This window comes from Archocentrus centrarchus, chromosome 17 (assembly GCF_007364275.1).
Source record: "Archocentrus centrarchus isolate MPI-CPG fArcCen1 chromosome 17, fArcCen1, whole genome shotgun sequence".
In the NCBI taxonomy this organism is placed as follows: Eukaryota; Metazoa; Chordata; class Actinopteri; order Cichliformes; family Cichlidae; genus Archocentrus; species Archocentrus centrarchus.
The window spans coordinates 13,275,609-13,289,401 of NC_044362.1; the positions used below are offsets into that span (position 1 = coordinate 13,275,609).

Below are 13,793 nucleotides of genomic sequence, written 5' to 3' on the forward strand. Positions count from 1 at the left end.
AGTTAAATCTGGCTACTACATAATGCCTGCAGCGAAGCCCGTTCTTTTTCTATAGGCACGTTTGCTGGCACACTCCCGCTGCGTCTTCTTTTAGCCTCAGACACACAAACCTGGTTGGGCTGCATGTATTCTTCCAGATACGTTCTGCAGAGCCGCCTGTCCCAGTCATCAGTGATGTGTCCTCCATACATGATCTCCCCAAACAAATACCTCAGGTCCTCCCACGGCACCTGTACCATCAGAATTTTAAAAATCATTGCCAACGCAATCACAACCTTAATCATCCTGTGGCCCAGTCACTCACAATTCCACTGACATACACCAGTCTTTCAGTCTACACCGTGCCATCCACCCACAGCAACAACAATAAGCCAACCTGCGCATTAGCCTCCAGGTAATTGTAAAGGACATTAACTGATATAGTCAGATCTCCAGTGCTGAATGGATATTTTCTGTTCCAGCCCTGAGGCCCAAACTTCCTCCTCTCTGCCACACAGGCATGAAAGTAACAGAGAGAGAAGAGAATGGTCTTAAACTCCTGCTCACGGCTGCACTGGTCCAGGATGTCCTGGAGAGGGGTCAAAACAAATAAGTAAACTGATAAATAAATGAAAAAAAAAAAAAATCAATAAACAAAACAATAAAAGAGCAACTCACCTGGTCAAAGTTATCCAGTGCAGCATGCAGATTGGCGTGCATGCCTGTAGGAGGTTCATTGGTGATCTTTATAGCATTTTCCAGAATTCCCTGAGTAAAAGATGTAAGTTAAAAAGATCAACATTTAGTGTCACTACTCAACTGTAATTCAAAGGATACAATGGAGATGCAGGTTAAGACAGCTGGGAGCATAGATTCATTATGTAGATGTTAGATTAAAGCGAGGTTACCTTTTTGCATGTGCACTGAATGCTTACCTGTGGGATGATGTGTTCTTGGGGTGTGGATGCCGGCTCAGCGCTCATAAACACTCTGTAGTCTGGATGGCTGTCTTCACAGCAGCGCTCCAGGAGCTTCTCAAGTGAACCCAGCCAGCGAGCAACCAGATGGATGTTCTGCAGGGAAATGGAAACGGATGATCAACGTTCAATATACTGTAGCATACATCACTGTCATTTTTTTTAACAATTTCTTTTTCAGATTCTGTCTATTCTAACATGATAAGAATGTGTTTTATCTATGAAAATATTTCAAATGAGAACATCTTTCTTTTAATCAGACCTGCAGTATAACCCAGTGACCCTCCTCGGCAGCCTTTTCCATGGCAATTTCAGCCACAGTCTCTTGTCCCTGACCCAAGGAGACATTATGAAGCTTCCCAAGGTCAATAGTGAAACCCAGTTTCCTTCCTGGGAAGACACAGGACTGAAATTTTTATGTGTTAACAGACTAAACATTCATCTAGGAATAAACTAGGCCTAGATGAATATACTGTAAATCTCTTTCTAATATGCTCAGAATATACATTACTTGTATTTGCATTCTGAAGTTTTTTTTTTTTTTTTGTTGCAGCTGTCACTGAATTGTAAAGCAATGGCTGCACACTTTACTGAATAATAAATCAATACATTACAGCATATGATCAGACAATTGCGCTTGCATGCATACAGCTTTCTGAACAGTACCCAGTGATTCGACATCTTTGAGTGGGTCCACTCCTGGGGAGAGAATGAAGAAAATAGGGGAGGAAGGACCACTTTCTCTAAAGGACTTTGCAAATTCAGTCTTTCGGCCCTCTGTATACTTCACACCAAGCTTCTCTTCAACAAAGTTCCTAGAGTCAGTTCACATTGACACAAACAAATGAACAAACTCAGCTTTTAATAGTTCTTATATAAAAACAGAAAAAACAAAAGTCAAGTGAGACGAGAAGGGGAAAAAACCCCTCATCACCTAAGAGCATAGGTCATCCGGTCAGGCCTCAGGGCTCTCATCATAATCAGTTTCTGCAGGGAACTTTTCCCCTTCCACTCCTGAGGAAACTTCTCCTTTTCAGGACACTCTGACTCCACCAGCTTCTTCCAGCGCTTGGGTGAGCCTTCAATATCCCGATCCAGACCACGAAACTCATCAGTGAAACTCATCACCTGGGCAAATACGTACAAGGGAGAGAGCAGCTTTTCATTTAGAGTGTAATTCAAATACAGCCAGCAAAAAACAAGTCTTGCGTGTATGTGCTTGTGAACCTTGATGGCGCTCCATGCTGAGTTGGAAAGAAAGTCAAGGGGACTGATATAGCTGTGGTCAATGTTAAAACGCAGCAGGAAGTCTAGCTCTCTCACATCTATCTCCTTACTCATCAGGAGCAACTGAAAGAGGGAGAACGCAGTCAGGGACAAACAGTCTTTCTCTAACCCGTCCACAAACACATACACACCTGGAAGGCTAGCTGTGCAGTAAAGGTGAGCTTGTCTCTCTCAAACAGTCCCCTGCTGATGTAGTTGAAGGTGGAGTATGTAACACAGTCTATGAGCGTGTTTACTCTGCTCTTTACGTCGTCACAGGCCTCCGCCGTCTCCACTGCTTTGTGGAAAACAACGTTAAAGGCCTGAGAACAAAAGGGAAAATCAATTTGCAGGATGCATTTGTTTACTGCATAAATGCCACATTTGCAGATTTCACATAAATGTAGGTATTTTACATCTTATGTTGTCTAGAGTTTTCTGTGTGACAGATTATAGCATTTTGTTTATTTTCAATAGGGAATGTGAAACCTGTGTGCAATCTAGGCTGTGGTCAGCTCCTGTGATCATCTCTGGTTACCTTGAGGCTGAACTGGTACATGGGGTTGATCTTATTGAGATCATTCATGATGAAGTACAGCAGAGAAGCTCTAACGGCGACAGGACGATAGTGTTCTCTGGCTTCATTTATTTTCACTTCATTAACTTTTGCTTCCAGAACCTGAGAACGAGCGATGGCAAGGACAGAAAAAAAGAGAAAATATAAAGGAGGCATACTGGGGAGTAAAAAGTAGGCTTACTCAAATATTTCACTGATGTTACTGCAACCAAGCACACATTTACTCTGTTACCTTCATCTCAATCTCAGCAGCAGTGTGCTTTGTGGTCTCAAGCTTCTCCACCAACACATTGTCACCAAGGAAGTTACTCTCTGCAGCAGACAGCCGGGTTAGCAGTTCGTCCTCCAGAAGCTTCAGCTCAATCTTAAACATGTTCTGCTGCTTTGTCAGTTCACTCTGTAGGAATAAAATGCAAATATATACATGTAACAGACATTAACAAGAAGACACAGAGTTACAGCACAGGTGAAACAACACCTGTTGGCCTCATCAAGCAATGACCTCCAGCTTGCACTGGGGCAGTTTGCAGCTAAATACCAAATGTCTAGCAGAAGAAACAATACATCAAATCAGGCAACTTGGTTCTCAGTCAGAAAAAGGTGGATTCTCCACTTCAGGCAGGGAATGAGTTGCTGCTTGAAGTGTAAGAGTTCGAGAACCTTGGGGTCTTGTACACAAATGGGACAATTTAGAGGGAGACTGCCAGACAGATTGATACAGCAACAGTAAAGAGAGAGCTGGCTTAAGAATGCATGTTGTCCTCCTGGAGAAGCAAAAGGCAGTGGTTGGGGAGAGGGAGGGTTAAACGTCTCTGCTTAGACGACAGGTCTTGTGACCTGGAGCCAAATAGGCGGTACAAAAAAAAAGATAGATGCAGCGACAGAGAAATCCACCAACTGATCCAACCAACCTTGAGCTGCTCAAGGTCTGGTCTCTCTTGATTCACCACCTGGGCCAGGAGCTGGTCCTCCAGTCCATCCCTGGTCACTGTAAAATTAATGAGGGTGGTCTGGGCTTGAATCTCTGGCTTGTAGTGAGGATTGGCCAGCTTAGTGTGGAGAATCAATCTGAAGTCTGGGTGGAAGAAACACTCTTTGTCTCCAACCTTTATACAACTGTAGCAGCAAGACCAAGAAAGAGGAAGAGGGTGGATGTCATGAACTCGCTCTCTTATACATGTAAAAGGGGCATTGTCAAAAAAGTAGTGTATAGGTTATGAGATCCTTACCTATTTACACTCCACCCCGACCTGTTTCCCTCCTTCCTACCTTCTCCCCCCACCTCCCCACCTACCTTTTACTCCACCTTGTAAGACCCTGCCCCTATCCTTTTCCTCACCCCCTTCCTATCCTCCTGTCTTTACCCACTCTCTACCATCCTCCCCCTCAAACTTCCTATCCCTTTTTCTCTTTCTGACTGTACCCTCTATGTCTTCCTTCTGCGCCTTACATCCCATCCCATCCCTAACCCCTACCCCACCTCCTCTGCTTTCAACAGATAAACATGAATTGAAAGGTTCACAACACCATACGCACAGAACTGAACATAGTTCAATACATTTCTGATGTGATGAATCAGCTCTGCGTATGTGTTCATTTTAAAACAAATATGTAAAATTTGATTAAATTGTGGTCCTTGTCTAAATCATGTTTCATCTACAACAAAATATTACAGTTTTGTTTGGCATGTTTGTTTGGGGAATTGTTAAAAAAACAAAAAACAAAAGGAAAAACACCCAACAACTATTTCCAATTAAATTTTCTTATCACATCTGCAGAAAGGAGAAAAATTTCATGCCAGTATTTCTGCGTGTTACCTGCCCTTCTTGATTGTGTGTCGACCCAGGAGGGGGTCAATAACGGGATCAATGGTCTCCTCAAGGTTCTCGATGAGGACCGTTTCCCCTGCCACTACAGCCTGTTCTATAACATCTACATATCTGGAAAAACATTAAACATTAATGGATGAAAAATGTAAAAATAATAGCATTGCTATTAGTTAATGTGTTCATTTGATTGCTGCTAAACAAATTTGCACTTCCTCAAGCCGCATATATGCCCTATATATTACAGCATTTCGGGTATGGTGGAAGTCTCAAGCAAGCATCAACAAAGGCAACACTCACCCCCTCTGCCCCAGACTGACAACCTTGAGGCTGTTACCATAGCGACTCTTGATCCATTTGATGCCCTGCAGCTGAGGGTCGATAAGGAGAGGCCAGCGCTCACCTGCAACAATAAACTCATTATGTGCACATGGAGATTTGCCAAGAAGAAAGCCTAGTATTGTAGTATTTGTAATGCTTGTTATAAATAGTCAGTAGCCACTACTCTAAGGTGATGAGTTAAGTGGAAAAAAATCCACTCACAGTTAGTAAGTATGGTAGCATTCTGGGTAGACATTTTGTCTCCTGGTAAGCCTTCATTGTTCCACTGGGCAACCATTGCATCATCGGTCAACATCGACACTGGATCCAAGCCCTCTGTCATGGGAATGGGGATCTGATAGAAAGAAGCAGAGGTGTGTGCTCATAGAAGAGTAAGACACACAACCTAGCTGTTGTGGAAAGTTTACTGAGGGAAAAACTGCATTTGCAGAAGGAAAACTGTAGGACAATATATTGCTGTTTAAGACTGTAACCTTCTGGCTGCGTAGAAACGGCATCCAGAGATTATCCAGCAGCTCTTTCCTGTACTTCTTTGAGAAGGATCCGGCATAAGAGATGAAGGCTGCGGTTAGGAGGACGTCCCCACAGAGCGTTTCCTCCTGCTCGTGGTACTGAGCAACTGAGTGAGCCCAACGCACATTCTCACTCTGAAACGCACACACAGATACAGTTGTTCTTGGTAACAGATGGAGAACAGCTTGCTATTCCCTGAATAATAAAGCAGACTGGCTGTTACAGTACTGTTAAAAAGTCAGAGCCACCTCTCATTTCTTTATATTTTATTTCCAAGGAACCACATTTTCTTTTAATTTTTAAAAGTGGTCTTGAGCAGAAGTTCCAAGGTTTTCCGAAGGTCTTTCAAAGTTTTTATTTAGACATTGGCTGCTTTTTAGATTAGATTAGATTAGATTAAAGTTTAATAATGCCTTTAGCAAGATTCCTTCAGGGAAATTAAAGTTCCAGTAGCACCTTTTACAGATAAGAAGGGACAAATTAACAAACATATGAATAAATAAATAAACAAATAATAAAACAGACAACAAGGCCGATATAACATGTCTAGCAGAGTAGATATAATAGGATACTTTCAAGATATGTTCAGTCCAGGTCTTGTACCTGACCACTTTTAGAGGAACTTTTTTGTTTGTGAAGCCCCTTCACACTGACCTATGAATCACTCAAGCACGAAGAAGACTCCTAACTTACTCCTAATTTAAATAGAATTTTTAGGCTCTTTGTTATTAGCAGCCAGTTAAAAAAAAAAACACATAATTTGTTCCAATTTCTTTAGTTGAATCTATGAAAAATGCTAAAGACAGATATAAAATTGCATTAATGCACCAACAATGTAACTCTCAAAGAGGTGTGAGCTGAAAACCTGGCATACCAGAATGGTGTGCAGTGTGTCTTTTAAAAAATGAATCAATTTCTCATTTTTCAAGCAAACTATAAAGAAATGACTTTTGCATAGTACTGTATACTCACCTCTAGTCCTTTGACCAGCCGATTGGCTAACTCTATTGTCTTGTTTGTGCGGTTGACCTCTTCCTGAAAGCGAAGTTTCTCTGATGTGGCTTTCTCAAATGCTATTTTCAGAATTTCTAGACTACTATCTAGCTCCTGAGAAAGGAGAGAAGGGAACAGACAAAACTATTACACATTTTGGCATTCGCAAATAACCAATTCACTTTGTTGCCAAACACCAAATAACCCAGCCTGTTCAGTCTAAACAGACGTACGGCTAGTTTTTTCCGGAGGGCCTCTAGTTTCTCAGCAGCCTCAGCCAAATCAGCATTAGCCTGAGTCAGGCACATTCTCTTCATCTCTACCTCGCAGAGGACCTGGAAACAAGCACACGCTTACTTCTGAAACTAAATTACAGTATTACCTTTGTTTTAATGCATTGTATGAATACAAAATAAAAGATTACTGCTCATATTCATCAACAAATTCGCCCAATATTACACAACCCTCACAAAAACCAAGATCAAAGAGAAGAGACTTACAAAAATCTATCCGAGGCAGCACAAGTTTTGGAGAGAAAGGTAATAAACCAAATCAAACAACAACCTCAAAGTGTTGTACACAGAAAAAAAAATCCCATCGCACAATGGATTAGCTCAGGTGACACTAAATATATATGGCAGATAGGTTATACAGTATGTGTACCTCATGGAAGCGGATGATGTTGATCACCCATGCACAGAGGCCCGCGGCAGCAGAGGATTTCTGTCGTACGAATTCGGGGTTGAACTCTGGGTCACTGAGGTACTCGTCTCTCACACACTTGACCGTGGCCTCGGGGATGCGCTCTTTGTCAAAGTTTACCAGAGCCTGCAGGAAGTCATCCACCTGGACATGCAAAGGTAGATGCTAGAGCAAATGGTGTCCATGTCCATACTTACAAAAAAATATTTTGCAGCTGTTTTGAATTCTAAATCACGAGCAGGAGTCGAGAAGCATAATTAACTAAAAATTCACAGCTTCGGGGTATGAACCTTGTTTTATGCATTACATTCCTCATCACAGCACAGCGCCTCACTGAGGTTAAACATCTCTTTAAAAAAAAGAGACTGTTTGGGCCAAGGCAGTACCAGCAACACAGGATAAAGGGGTTATAAAAAAATATGATGGAAAACTATGTTATAAAAGATGAAATATGAATGGGTTCATCAAGAATCAGCAAATCAGATTTAAAAGTACAAGTTGTCACATAGCAAAAACCATGCGGTGCAAGGATGAACAATAAAAGAGAAGGTCATGTTTTAAATGTACAACATTTTTTATCTCTGATTAGAGGCCCCGCGACCCTGAGAAGTATAAGCAGAAGAAAATGGATTAGAGAGTTGTTTTTTTTTTGCTTTATGTATCCATCCATTTATTTTTGTAATAGCATTCAATTCATGTCCACAGGGGGACTGCACCTATCTGAGCTGACCCAATATGGCCAACACAGGGAGACAGACAACCATTCCTGCTCACATTCACACCTACGACCAGTTCAGACATGCAACCTAACAAATATTTACTTTGGACTGTGGGAGGAAGCCCACATGAAGCCCACAACCATTAAATGAAGGAACACCAAAAGAGCTCACAATAAAACATCACCTTGCTCATGACCACCTTGGATGCCTTCCAGCTGCGATCTTTGGGGATTCGGCCTTGAGGCGCCAGTAGCACTAGAACAGCTGCTGAGACGTTGGTGACAATGGCTGGAGGGTTGGGAAACGTCCTCAGCTCTGTCAGGTTTAACTAGATCAAACAGATGCACACGAATACACAGACACTCACGCTTTTATTCAGGGGGCTGAGACGGAGACAGCCTTATTACATTTCTTTTATGCTTGCAGTGGACTCATAAAATAAATTGAATGAAATAAAATAAAGCAAATCAAATGCACTTAAAGCATTAGGATTCCTGTATTAATGTGTGTGCAAGCACTTTACTCTGTTCAGTGTATTGAGAGCTGTGTTGGCTGCCTGTAGGGCAGGTTCAGCCTTGGCCAGGTCCTCTTCAGTCTCCTGTTGCTGTTTGGTCACTTCAGCTTGGATTGCTGCCACCTGAACAATCACAAAAATCAAAATGTGTTCATTCACGTGCTATGAATGGATTGTTGCAAGTTTGGCTTATTTCTGTCCTGTGTTATTACTCCTCTGCCCTCTCTACTCTGATGACCCTCTCCTTCACAAAGTGGTTTAAAATGAACCTCAAAATGTGCAGAAAATACAGCAATTTAAGTCGAGTATTTTGCTGCTTGAGAGGCCCTAGAATCCCACTCTTACCCTGTGCTCCTCAGCATCAGCTACAGCTCTCTCTTGGTTGAGCTTGTCTGTCTGTTGTCCTATTTTAGCAATGAGGGCTTCAATATCTGTGTTTCTCTGCCACAGCTCGACCTCCTGCACCGCCAACTTGGCTTTGAGATCCTCCACCTGAAAATAAAGAAACATGCCAAACCTTTGCATACATTGGTGCAATGTGTTGTTTTTTCTTCCCTGACCTGTGACGCGGTAGTTTGCAGTTTCTGAAGTCCATTCTCTAATCTTTCCATCTTTTCAGTCAGCTCTGTGCGTTTCTTTCTCAGCAGGTTGTCATACAGCTTCATAAATTCTAGGAAACTCTTTGGTGTGGTGTAGTTGAAGTGCTTCTCATTCTGCTGGTACTTGACACTCACCTGTATAGTATATTCACAACATATCATATCAAAGAAGATATCAAGAGGGGTTATCGCTCACAGTGCTCTGCAGTAGCTCTTACCTCATTGACACTTGTGTGCGCATACGAGATGAACTCACTGATTGATGCCCTCACATTTGGCTGTGCAATATGAACCCACACACGGATTCATAAAAGAGTAAGAACCATTTTCTTATTTAGTTATTCATATAGATGTATGTGAATAAAAATGAGAATGTTTACGTTAATAGTTATTTTAGCTCCTATTTATGATATTTATTGGCATAACATGTAAAGAACACTTGTATGATCAGCATCAGTGTTAGAAATTTTAAATCATATTCAAGGTTAAATTGCAGCTTCAGGCAGTATCACAGACAACTGGTTACTTTGCACGTAAACATTTTGATTCTTCAGAAGTGAAGTCGTTGTTACCTCCAGTCCAGGTATTTTCTCTATGAAAGTGGAGCTGACGGACTGCAGAGCAAGCTGAGGCCAGGAGTGGAACCAGTCTATGGCAGTACAATTTACTAGAGCTGGAAACTTCCGTGCACGTGTCCTCAGTGTGAATCCAACTGGAGAGAAACATAAGACGACCTGGAGGACAGAAAGGGTGGTAGAAGGATTTGGTATGAAGAATATGGTATGATTATATCATGGCTGCTACTTGGTTTGTATTATAGACCTTGAGCTGTCTTCGTATTCTTTCGATGAAAAAGCTCCAGCAGTTGTCTCTGGTATCTATGAGTCCTAATCCCCTCAGCTCCATACGCATTGATGTAACAATCATATCTGCGTCTTCATCATTAAAAAGGTCTGGAATATCCCCTAAAATGCAAACAATGCAAGCTCAGTGTGTATTTGTTCTTCCTGGTCTATGTGACAAAATAAGCTTTCTCTGCTATCTATTCAAATCCATAACGCTGCTCTGATACAGCCTGTTTAGCCCAACCTGAGGCCAGCATGTCGTTGATGAGCACCAGGAAGCGTTCATCTGGAATCTGGGCATCTGTATGAAGAAACACTGTCCCAATGTTCTTTACCCCCACCTTTATATACAACGCAGCAATATCACTCTGCAGATGAGGGTTGCAGCAAACATGAAGAAGGGAAAAATATCTCAAATCATTCAAACAGATCAGATACGAATTACAGGAGTAATCAGTCCTGATGATTTGCATGTGCAAATGCATAATTACCTTGAGGTCACTGATTCCGTAACCTTTCCTCAGCGTGATCTGGAAAACTTCCAGCATGCTGAGGAAGGCAGCCAGTCGACACAGACTCTGCTTCCCGCTGCCCCCGACCCCAACCAGCAGGGCGTTACCATAGGGGGCCTCCAGGATACGACTGATACGACACCTGGGCACAAACACAGAACTGATGGTGTGTTTTGCGTGTCTGTGGTTTACTTTTGCTCTGTAAATGATTTTTTGTCCACGTTTGTATGCATCTGTCTGTAGTTAGTATACACGTGTCTGTGTGTGTTTCTTACACATGCTGGATCGCCTCTTCAAACAGTACCAAGTCCATGACGGCATGCAACTCATTATAATGCTCCAGAGCATCAGCCAGTGTCTTCTGGAGCTTCTCCCAGTCTGAAGCCTGACAAAAAAGGAAAAATAAACAAATAAACTTGTCTCTTTTGAGGAAAGCAGCAGTGCCCAAACCACTGTGTAAATGTAAATTCCATATATAATGAAATTAAGATACCATACGCATATAAAAAGAAAGGAAATCTTTTTGCTAATGACATTCATTGTTATTTTGTTTCTGACAGAGCAGATATGGCAGCAGAATCTGTGCCACAGGGTCACTAAATATGCAAACTACAATACCAACAATTAACTAAACTGATTCAATTTATTGAATAATTAAACTCACATAAAGTATTTTATTACATTCTTAACTTTTTATTTTAAGCTTGTGTGTGTGTGAATGTGCCAAACCTGGTGATAGCGAGGCTCTCCCACTCCCTGGGAAAAGTGGCAGTACACCAAAGGCTGGTGGATAAAGATGGCCTCATCCATTCCCTGAAGAAATTGGCAGAAAGAGAAGAACAAGCAATAAAATACTGAACATATTGCAGACTTTAATGTTTAGAAAAAAATGACTGATAAAAACATTTGTTGCTCAGTGCTGTACATGTTTCAAATATTTTAAAAATTGAGGTTGAATTTTAAATTCCCCTGTGTCTTACTTCAAAATATCTCTTGCCAGTGTCCAACAGGATTTTATTGAAGAGTTCTACATCTTTTTCCTCCATCAGTTTGTCTGAGTAGACCCTGGAGCTCTCATGAAGCCACAGGTGAACCAGGTCCATGGGGTAACGGATACTCTCTGGCAAGGCAAATAGGATGCCCTACACACAAGATGTATCAATAATTAAATAACTATACCATGAGATTACTATTGACACCAGGAGTTTTTCATATTGATCAACATTTCTAACACAACTAGAATCCAGGTATCTCCAAAGGCTGAGTTTTTTTAATAAGCCTCCACTGATAACAGCCTTGTTAACTCATCCATATGATGTTTTCGTATTTGCTACAATGAGTGAAAAAAAGTGAACAGCATGAGTTTAATCCACTCAAGAAACTGATCTTTAATAGAAGTAAACACTGTGATCCTTTCAGCTGTGTTTTTGTGTTTTACTGTTATTTAGGATGGCTGCACAAACTGCATTACCTGAAATATGTTGGAAAGGTCTCGCAAGTTGAAGATATAGTGGAAGCGAATGGCTGTAGGAAGAAAGTTCTGGCTAATTTTCTGGTGCAGGCAGATAGCTGCCTGTTTGAGGAGAAGCAAAGATAGTGACACAGAGAAACAGATAAATGTTGTATCAATGTGGAAGCATGAGAAAAACAGAGCAAGCCAGGTTTTATTGTGAATGAATGTCATAAGTGTACAACACCTGTATGAGAGTTCCAACTGAGCGAGAGACCCCGTAGCTAAATCCTCCCTGAAGGAAGTGAGCTGACAAGATGCTGGAGAAGATCGTAGCTAGTGCATCAGCACTGGGGAAATGCACTGCAAACACTGAGAAATGTCTCTGAAACGGAGAGAGAAAAATATTTTACCGTCAGGTATCTGTGGCCCCACTCATACTGAGAAAGTTACATTAGGAACAGCCTCTAAAATCTTTTTATGAACCAAACAGTGTGATTATCTGATTATCTTTTGCAAGCACAAACATGGTTCCACTGTATACTAATCATTCTAAATAAATATTTAACAGCATTAAGATTTAAATCATAGTGATTGAACATAGTTTCAGTAGATGGAGTAATCTTGATACTAATATTTTTGGAACAATACAGTATAGACTAAAAAACTTACAAATGTGTGTGCATGCCCAGCAGTACCTGTAATCTGGGGTTGATAGAGAAGCTTCCAGCTGTTGGGTTCATACAGGTGATGTACTGGCAGTTATGGATTTCTTTCAAAACCAACCGCTGTCTGTCATACCTAAAAAGTTCTGTTTGTTAAGATTCAACCAAACCACCAAATTCTGCGTAACAGCTGAGTACAGTCTGCCAGTATGAAAGCAGTATGAATATGCATGTCTATCTTGTTTTACCAGTGGCTGTAGTCAAGATGCTGGCGGATGAGTGTGTGTGGCTGGACAGTCCCATAAACATCCACCTCAGGCATGTTGAGGTCATCTATGAAGTAGATAAGTCTCTTGGCAGTGGGAGGACCAAATTTACGACCAGCTTTCTTCTCTAGAGGTTTCTCCAAGACACCTGGAGCCCGTTTAATACATGAGACAATAGAAGAAAATGACAAACTGACAACGGTCTTCACAGAAACTCACAGGCTGACTGAAAATCTGAATTGCAATTTGAAAAAGAATAAATGAAGATAAATTGCAGAATAACAAGTGTGATGATTCGATGAAGGCCGTGCAATTCAACAAGTATGAATAGGCAAATGCAGCAACACTTCATACATTAATAAAATTAATATGCCATTTATTGGATATAAAAATATTTTGGTGAGTTATCCTCATCAAACAATAAAGAAGCAGTAATTTAGTAGATACAGCAGTCAAGAAATCAACACCTAAATTCACTGTGCTTTCACTCTGTCACACAACTGTTTGTGTATGCTCATTTCAGAGGTTCTTACGCTGCAGCATAGCAGATGTGGTGTAGTAGTTGAAGGGGACTTTTGCCACCATGTAATCCTCCTTCAGCTTACTGACTTTATCAGACACCAGAATGGTCTTGCCCACTCCTGCATTGCCCACTAACATGATAGGTTTGCCTCTCTGAAGCAGAAGGTCCATGAAGTACGTGAGGCAGATGGTTTCTGGAGTGTGCACGAGCAGCGTCTGAAACAGACGTTGGATGACGGCACTGAGAGATCTAATACAGCGTGTTACAATGTGCAGGAACTTTTTGCCTGCAGTAGACATCCACACACATTCATTAGTACAATCACACACCTGTAATGGAATATCAGGCTCCAGCTCAAATGGCACCATCTTCTCACTCCACGGAGTAAACTTTTTGGTCTCAGGGTCAATGAAATAGTCAAAGACAGTCCCCTGTGAAGGAAACTTTACGGCTCTCATCTCTTTGGACCACCAGCGGCTAAAATCAGCACGGTAGTCACTGAGCTAAAAAGGTAAAAACATTGTT

At 41.4% G+C, this 13,793-nt stretch overlaps 1 protein-coding gene across 1 annotated transcript in view; it reads right to left on the bottom strand.

Annotated features, from left to right (window-relative positions):
* Positions 1 to 13,793, bottom strand: part of dnah9l (dynein, axonemal, heavy polypeptide 9 like) — a 38,918-nt gene that overhangs the window by 2,664 nt on the left and 22,461 nt on the right. Inside the window, exons 47-84 of the mRNA XM_030751332.1 lie at positions 13,598 to 13,771; positions 13,279 to 13,483; positions 12,728 to 12,893; positions 12,513 to 12,615; positions 12,062 to 12,199; positions 11,836 to 11,937; positions 11,345 to 11,506; positions 11,094 to 11,177; positions 10,640 to 10,749; positions 10,344 to 10,506; positions 10,097 to 10,220; positions 9,830 to 9,972; positions 9,580 to 9,741; positions 9,226 to 9,285; positions 8,969 to 9,142; positions 8,754 to 8,900; positions 8,418 to 8,531; positions 8,079 to 8,222; positions 7,137 to 7,319; positions 6,974 to 6,979; positions 6,707 to 6,808; positions 6,453 to 6,587; positions 5,441 to 5,614; positions 5,169 to 5,301; positions 4,926 to 5,028; positions 4,617 to 4,739; positions 3,711 to 3,915; positions 3,032 to 3,196; positions 2,761 to 2,901; positions 2,375 to 2,545; positions 2,184 to 2,306; positions 1,891 to 2,084; positions 1,623 to 1,771; positions 1,219 to 1,346; positions 915 to 1,052; positions 658 to 747; positions 377 to 568; positions 111 to 230 (exon numbers count right to left, since the gene is read on the bottom strand). Of these exons, the coding sequence (XP_030607192.1) occupies positions 111 to 230; positions 377 to 568; positions 658 to 747; positions 915 to 1,052; positions 1,219 to 1,346; positions 1,623 to 1,771; positions 1,891 to 2,084; positions 2,184 to 2,306; positions 2,375 to 2,545; positions 2,761 to 2,901; positions 3,032 to 3,196; positions 3,711 to 3,915; positions 4,617 to 4,739; positions 4,926 to 5,028; positions 5,169 to 5,301; positions 5,441 to 5,614; positions 6,453 to 6,587; positions 6,707 to 6,808; positions 6,974 to 6,979; positions 7,137 to 7,319; positions 8,079 to 8,222; positions 8,418 to 8,531; positions 8,754 to 8,900; positions 8,969 to 9,142; positions 9,226 to 9,285; positions 9,580 to 9,741; positions 9,830 to 9,972; positions 10,097 to 10,220; positions 10,344 to 10,506; positions 10,640 to 10,749; positions 11,094 to 11,177; positions 11,345 to 11,506; positions 11,836 to 11,937; positions 12,062 to 12,199; positions 12,513 to 12,615; positions 12,728 to 12,893; positions 13,279 to 13,483; positions 13,598 to 13,771 (5,250 nt within the window). The remainder of the gene's footprint in view (positions 1 to 110; positions 231 to 376; positions 569 to 657; positions 748 to 914; positions 1,053 to 1,218; positions 1,347 to 1,622; positions 1,772 to 1,890; positions 2,085 to 2,183; positions 2,307 to 2,374; positions 2,546 to 2,760; positions 2,902 to 3,031; positions 3,197 to 3,710; positions 3,916 to 4,616; positions 4,740 to 4,925; positions 5,029 to 5,168; positions 5,302 to 5,440; positions 5,615 to 6,452; positions 6,588 to 6,706; positions 6,809 to 6,973; positions 6,980 to 7,136; positions 7,320 to 8,078; positions 8,223 to 8,417; positions 8,532 to 8,753; positions 8,901 to 8,968; positions 9,143 to 9,225; positions 9,286 to 9,579; positions 9,742 to 9,829; positions 9,973 to 10,096; positions 10,221 to 10,343; positions 10,507 to 10,639; positions 10,750 to 11,093; positions 11,178 to 11,344; positions 11,507 to 11,835; positions 11,938 to 12,061; positions 12,200 to 12,512; positions 12,616 to 12,727; positions 12,894 to 13,278; positions 13,484 to 13,597; positions 13,772 to 13,793) is intronic.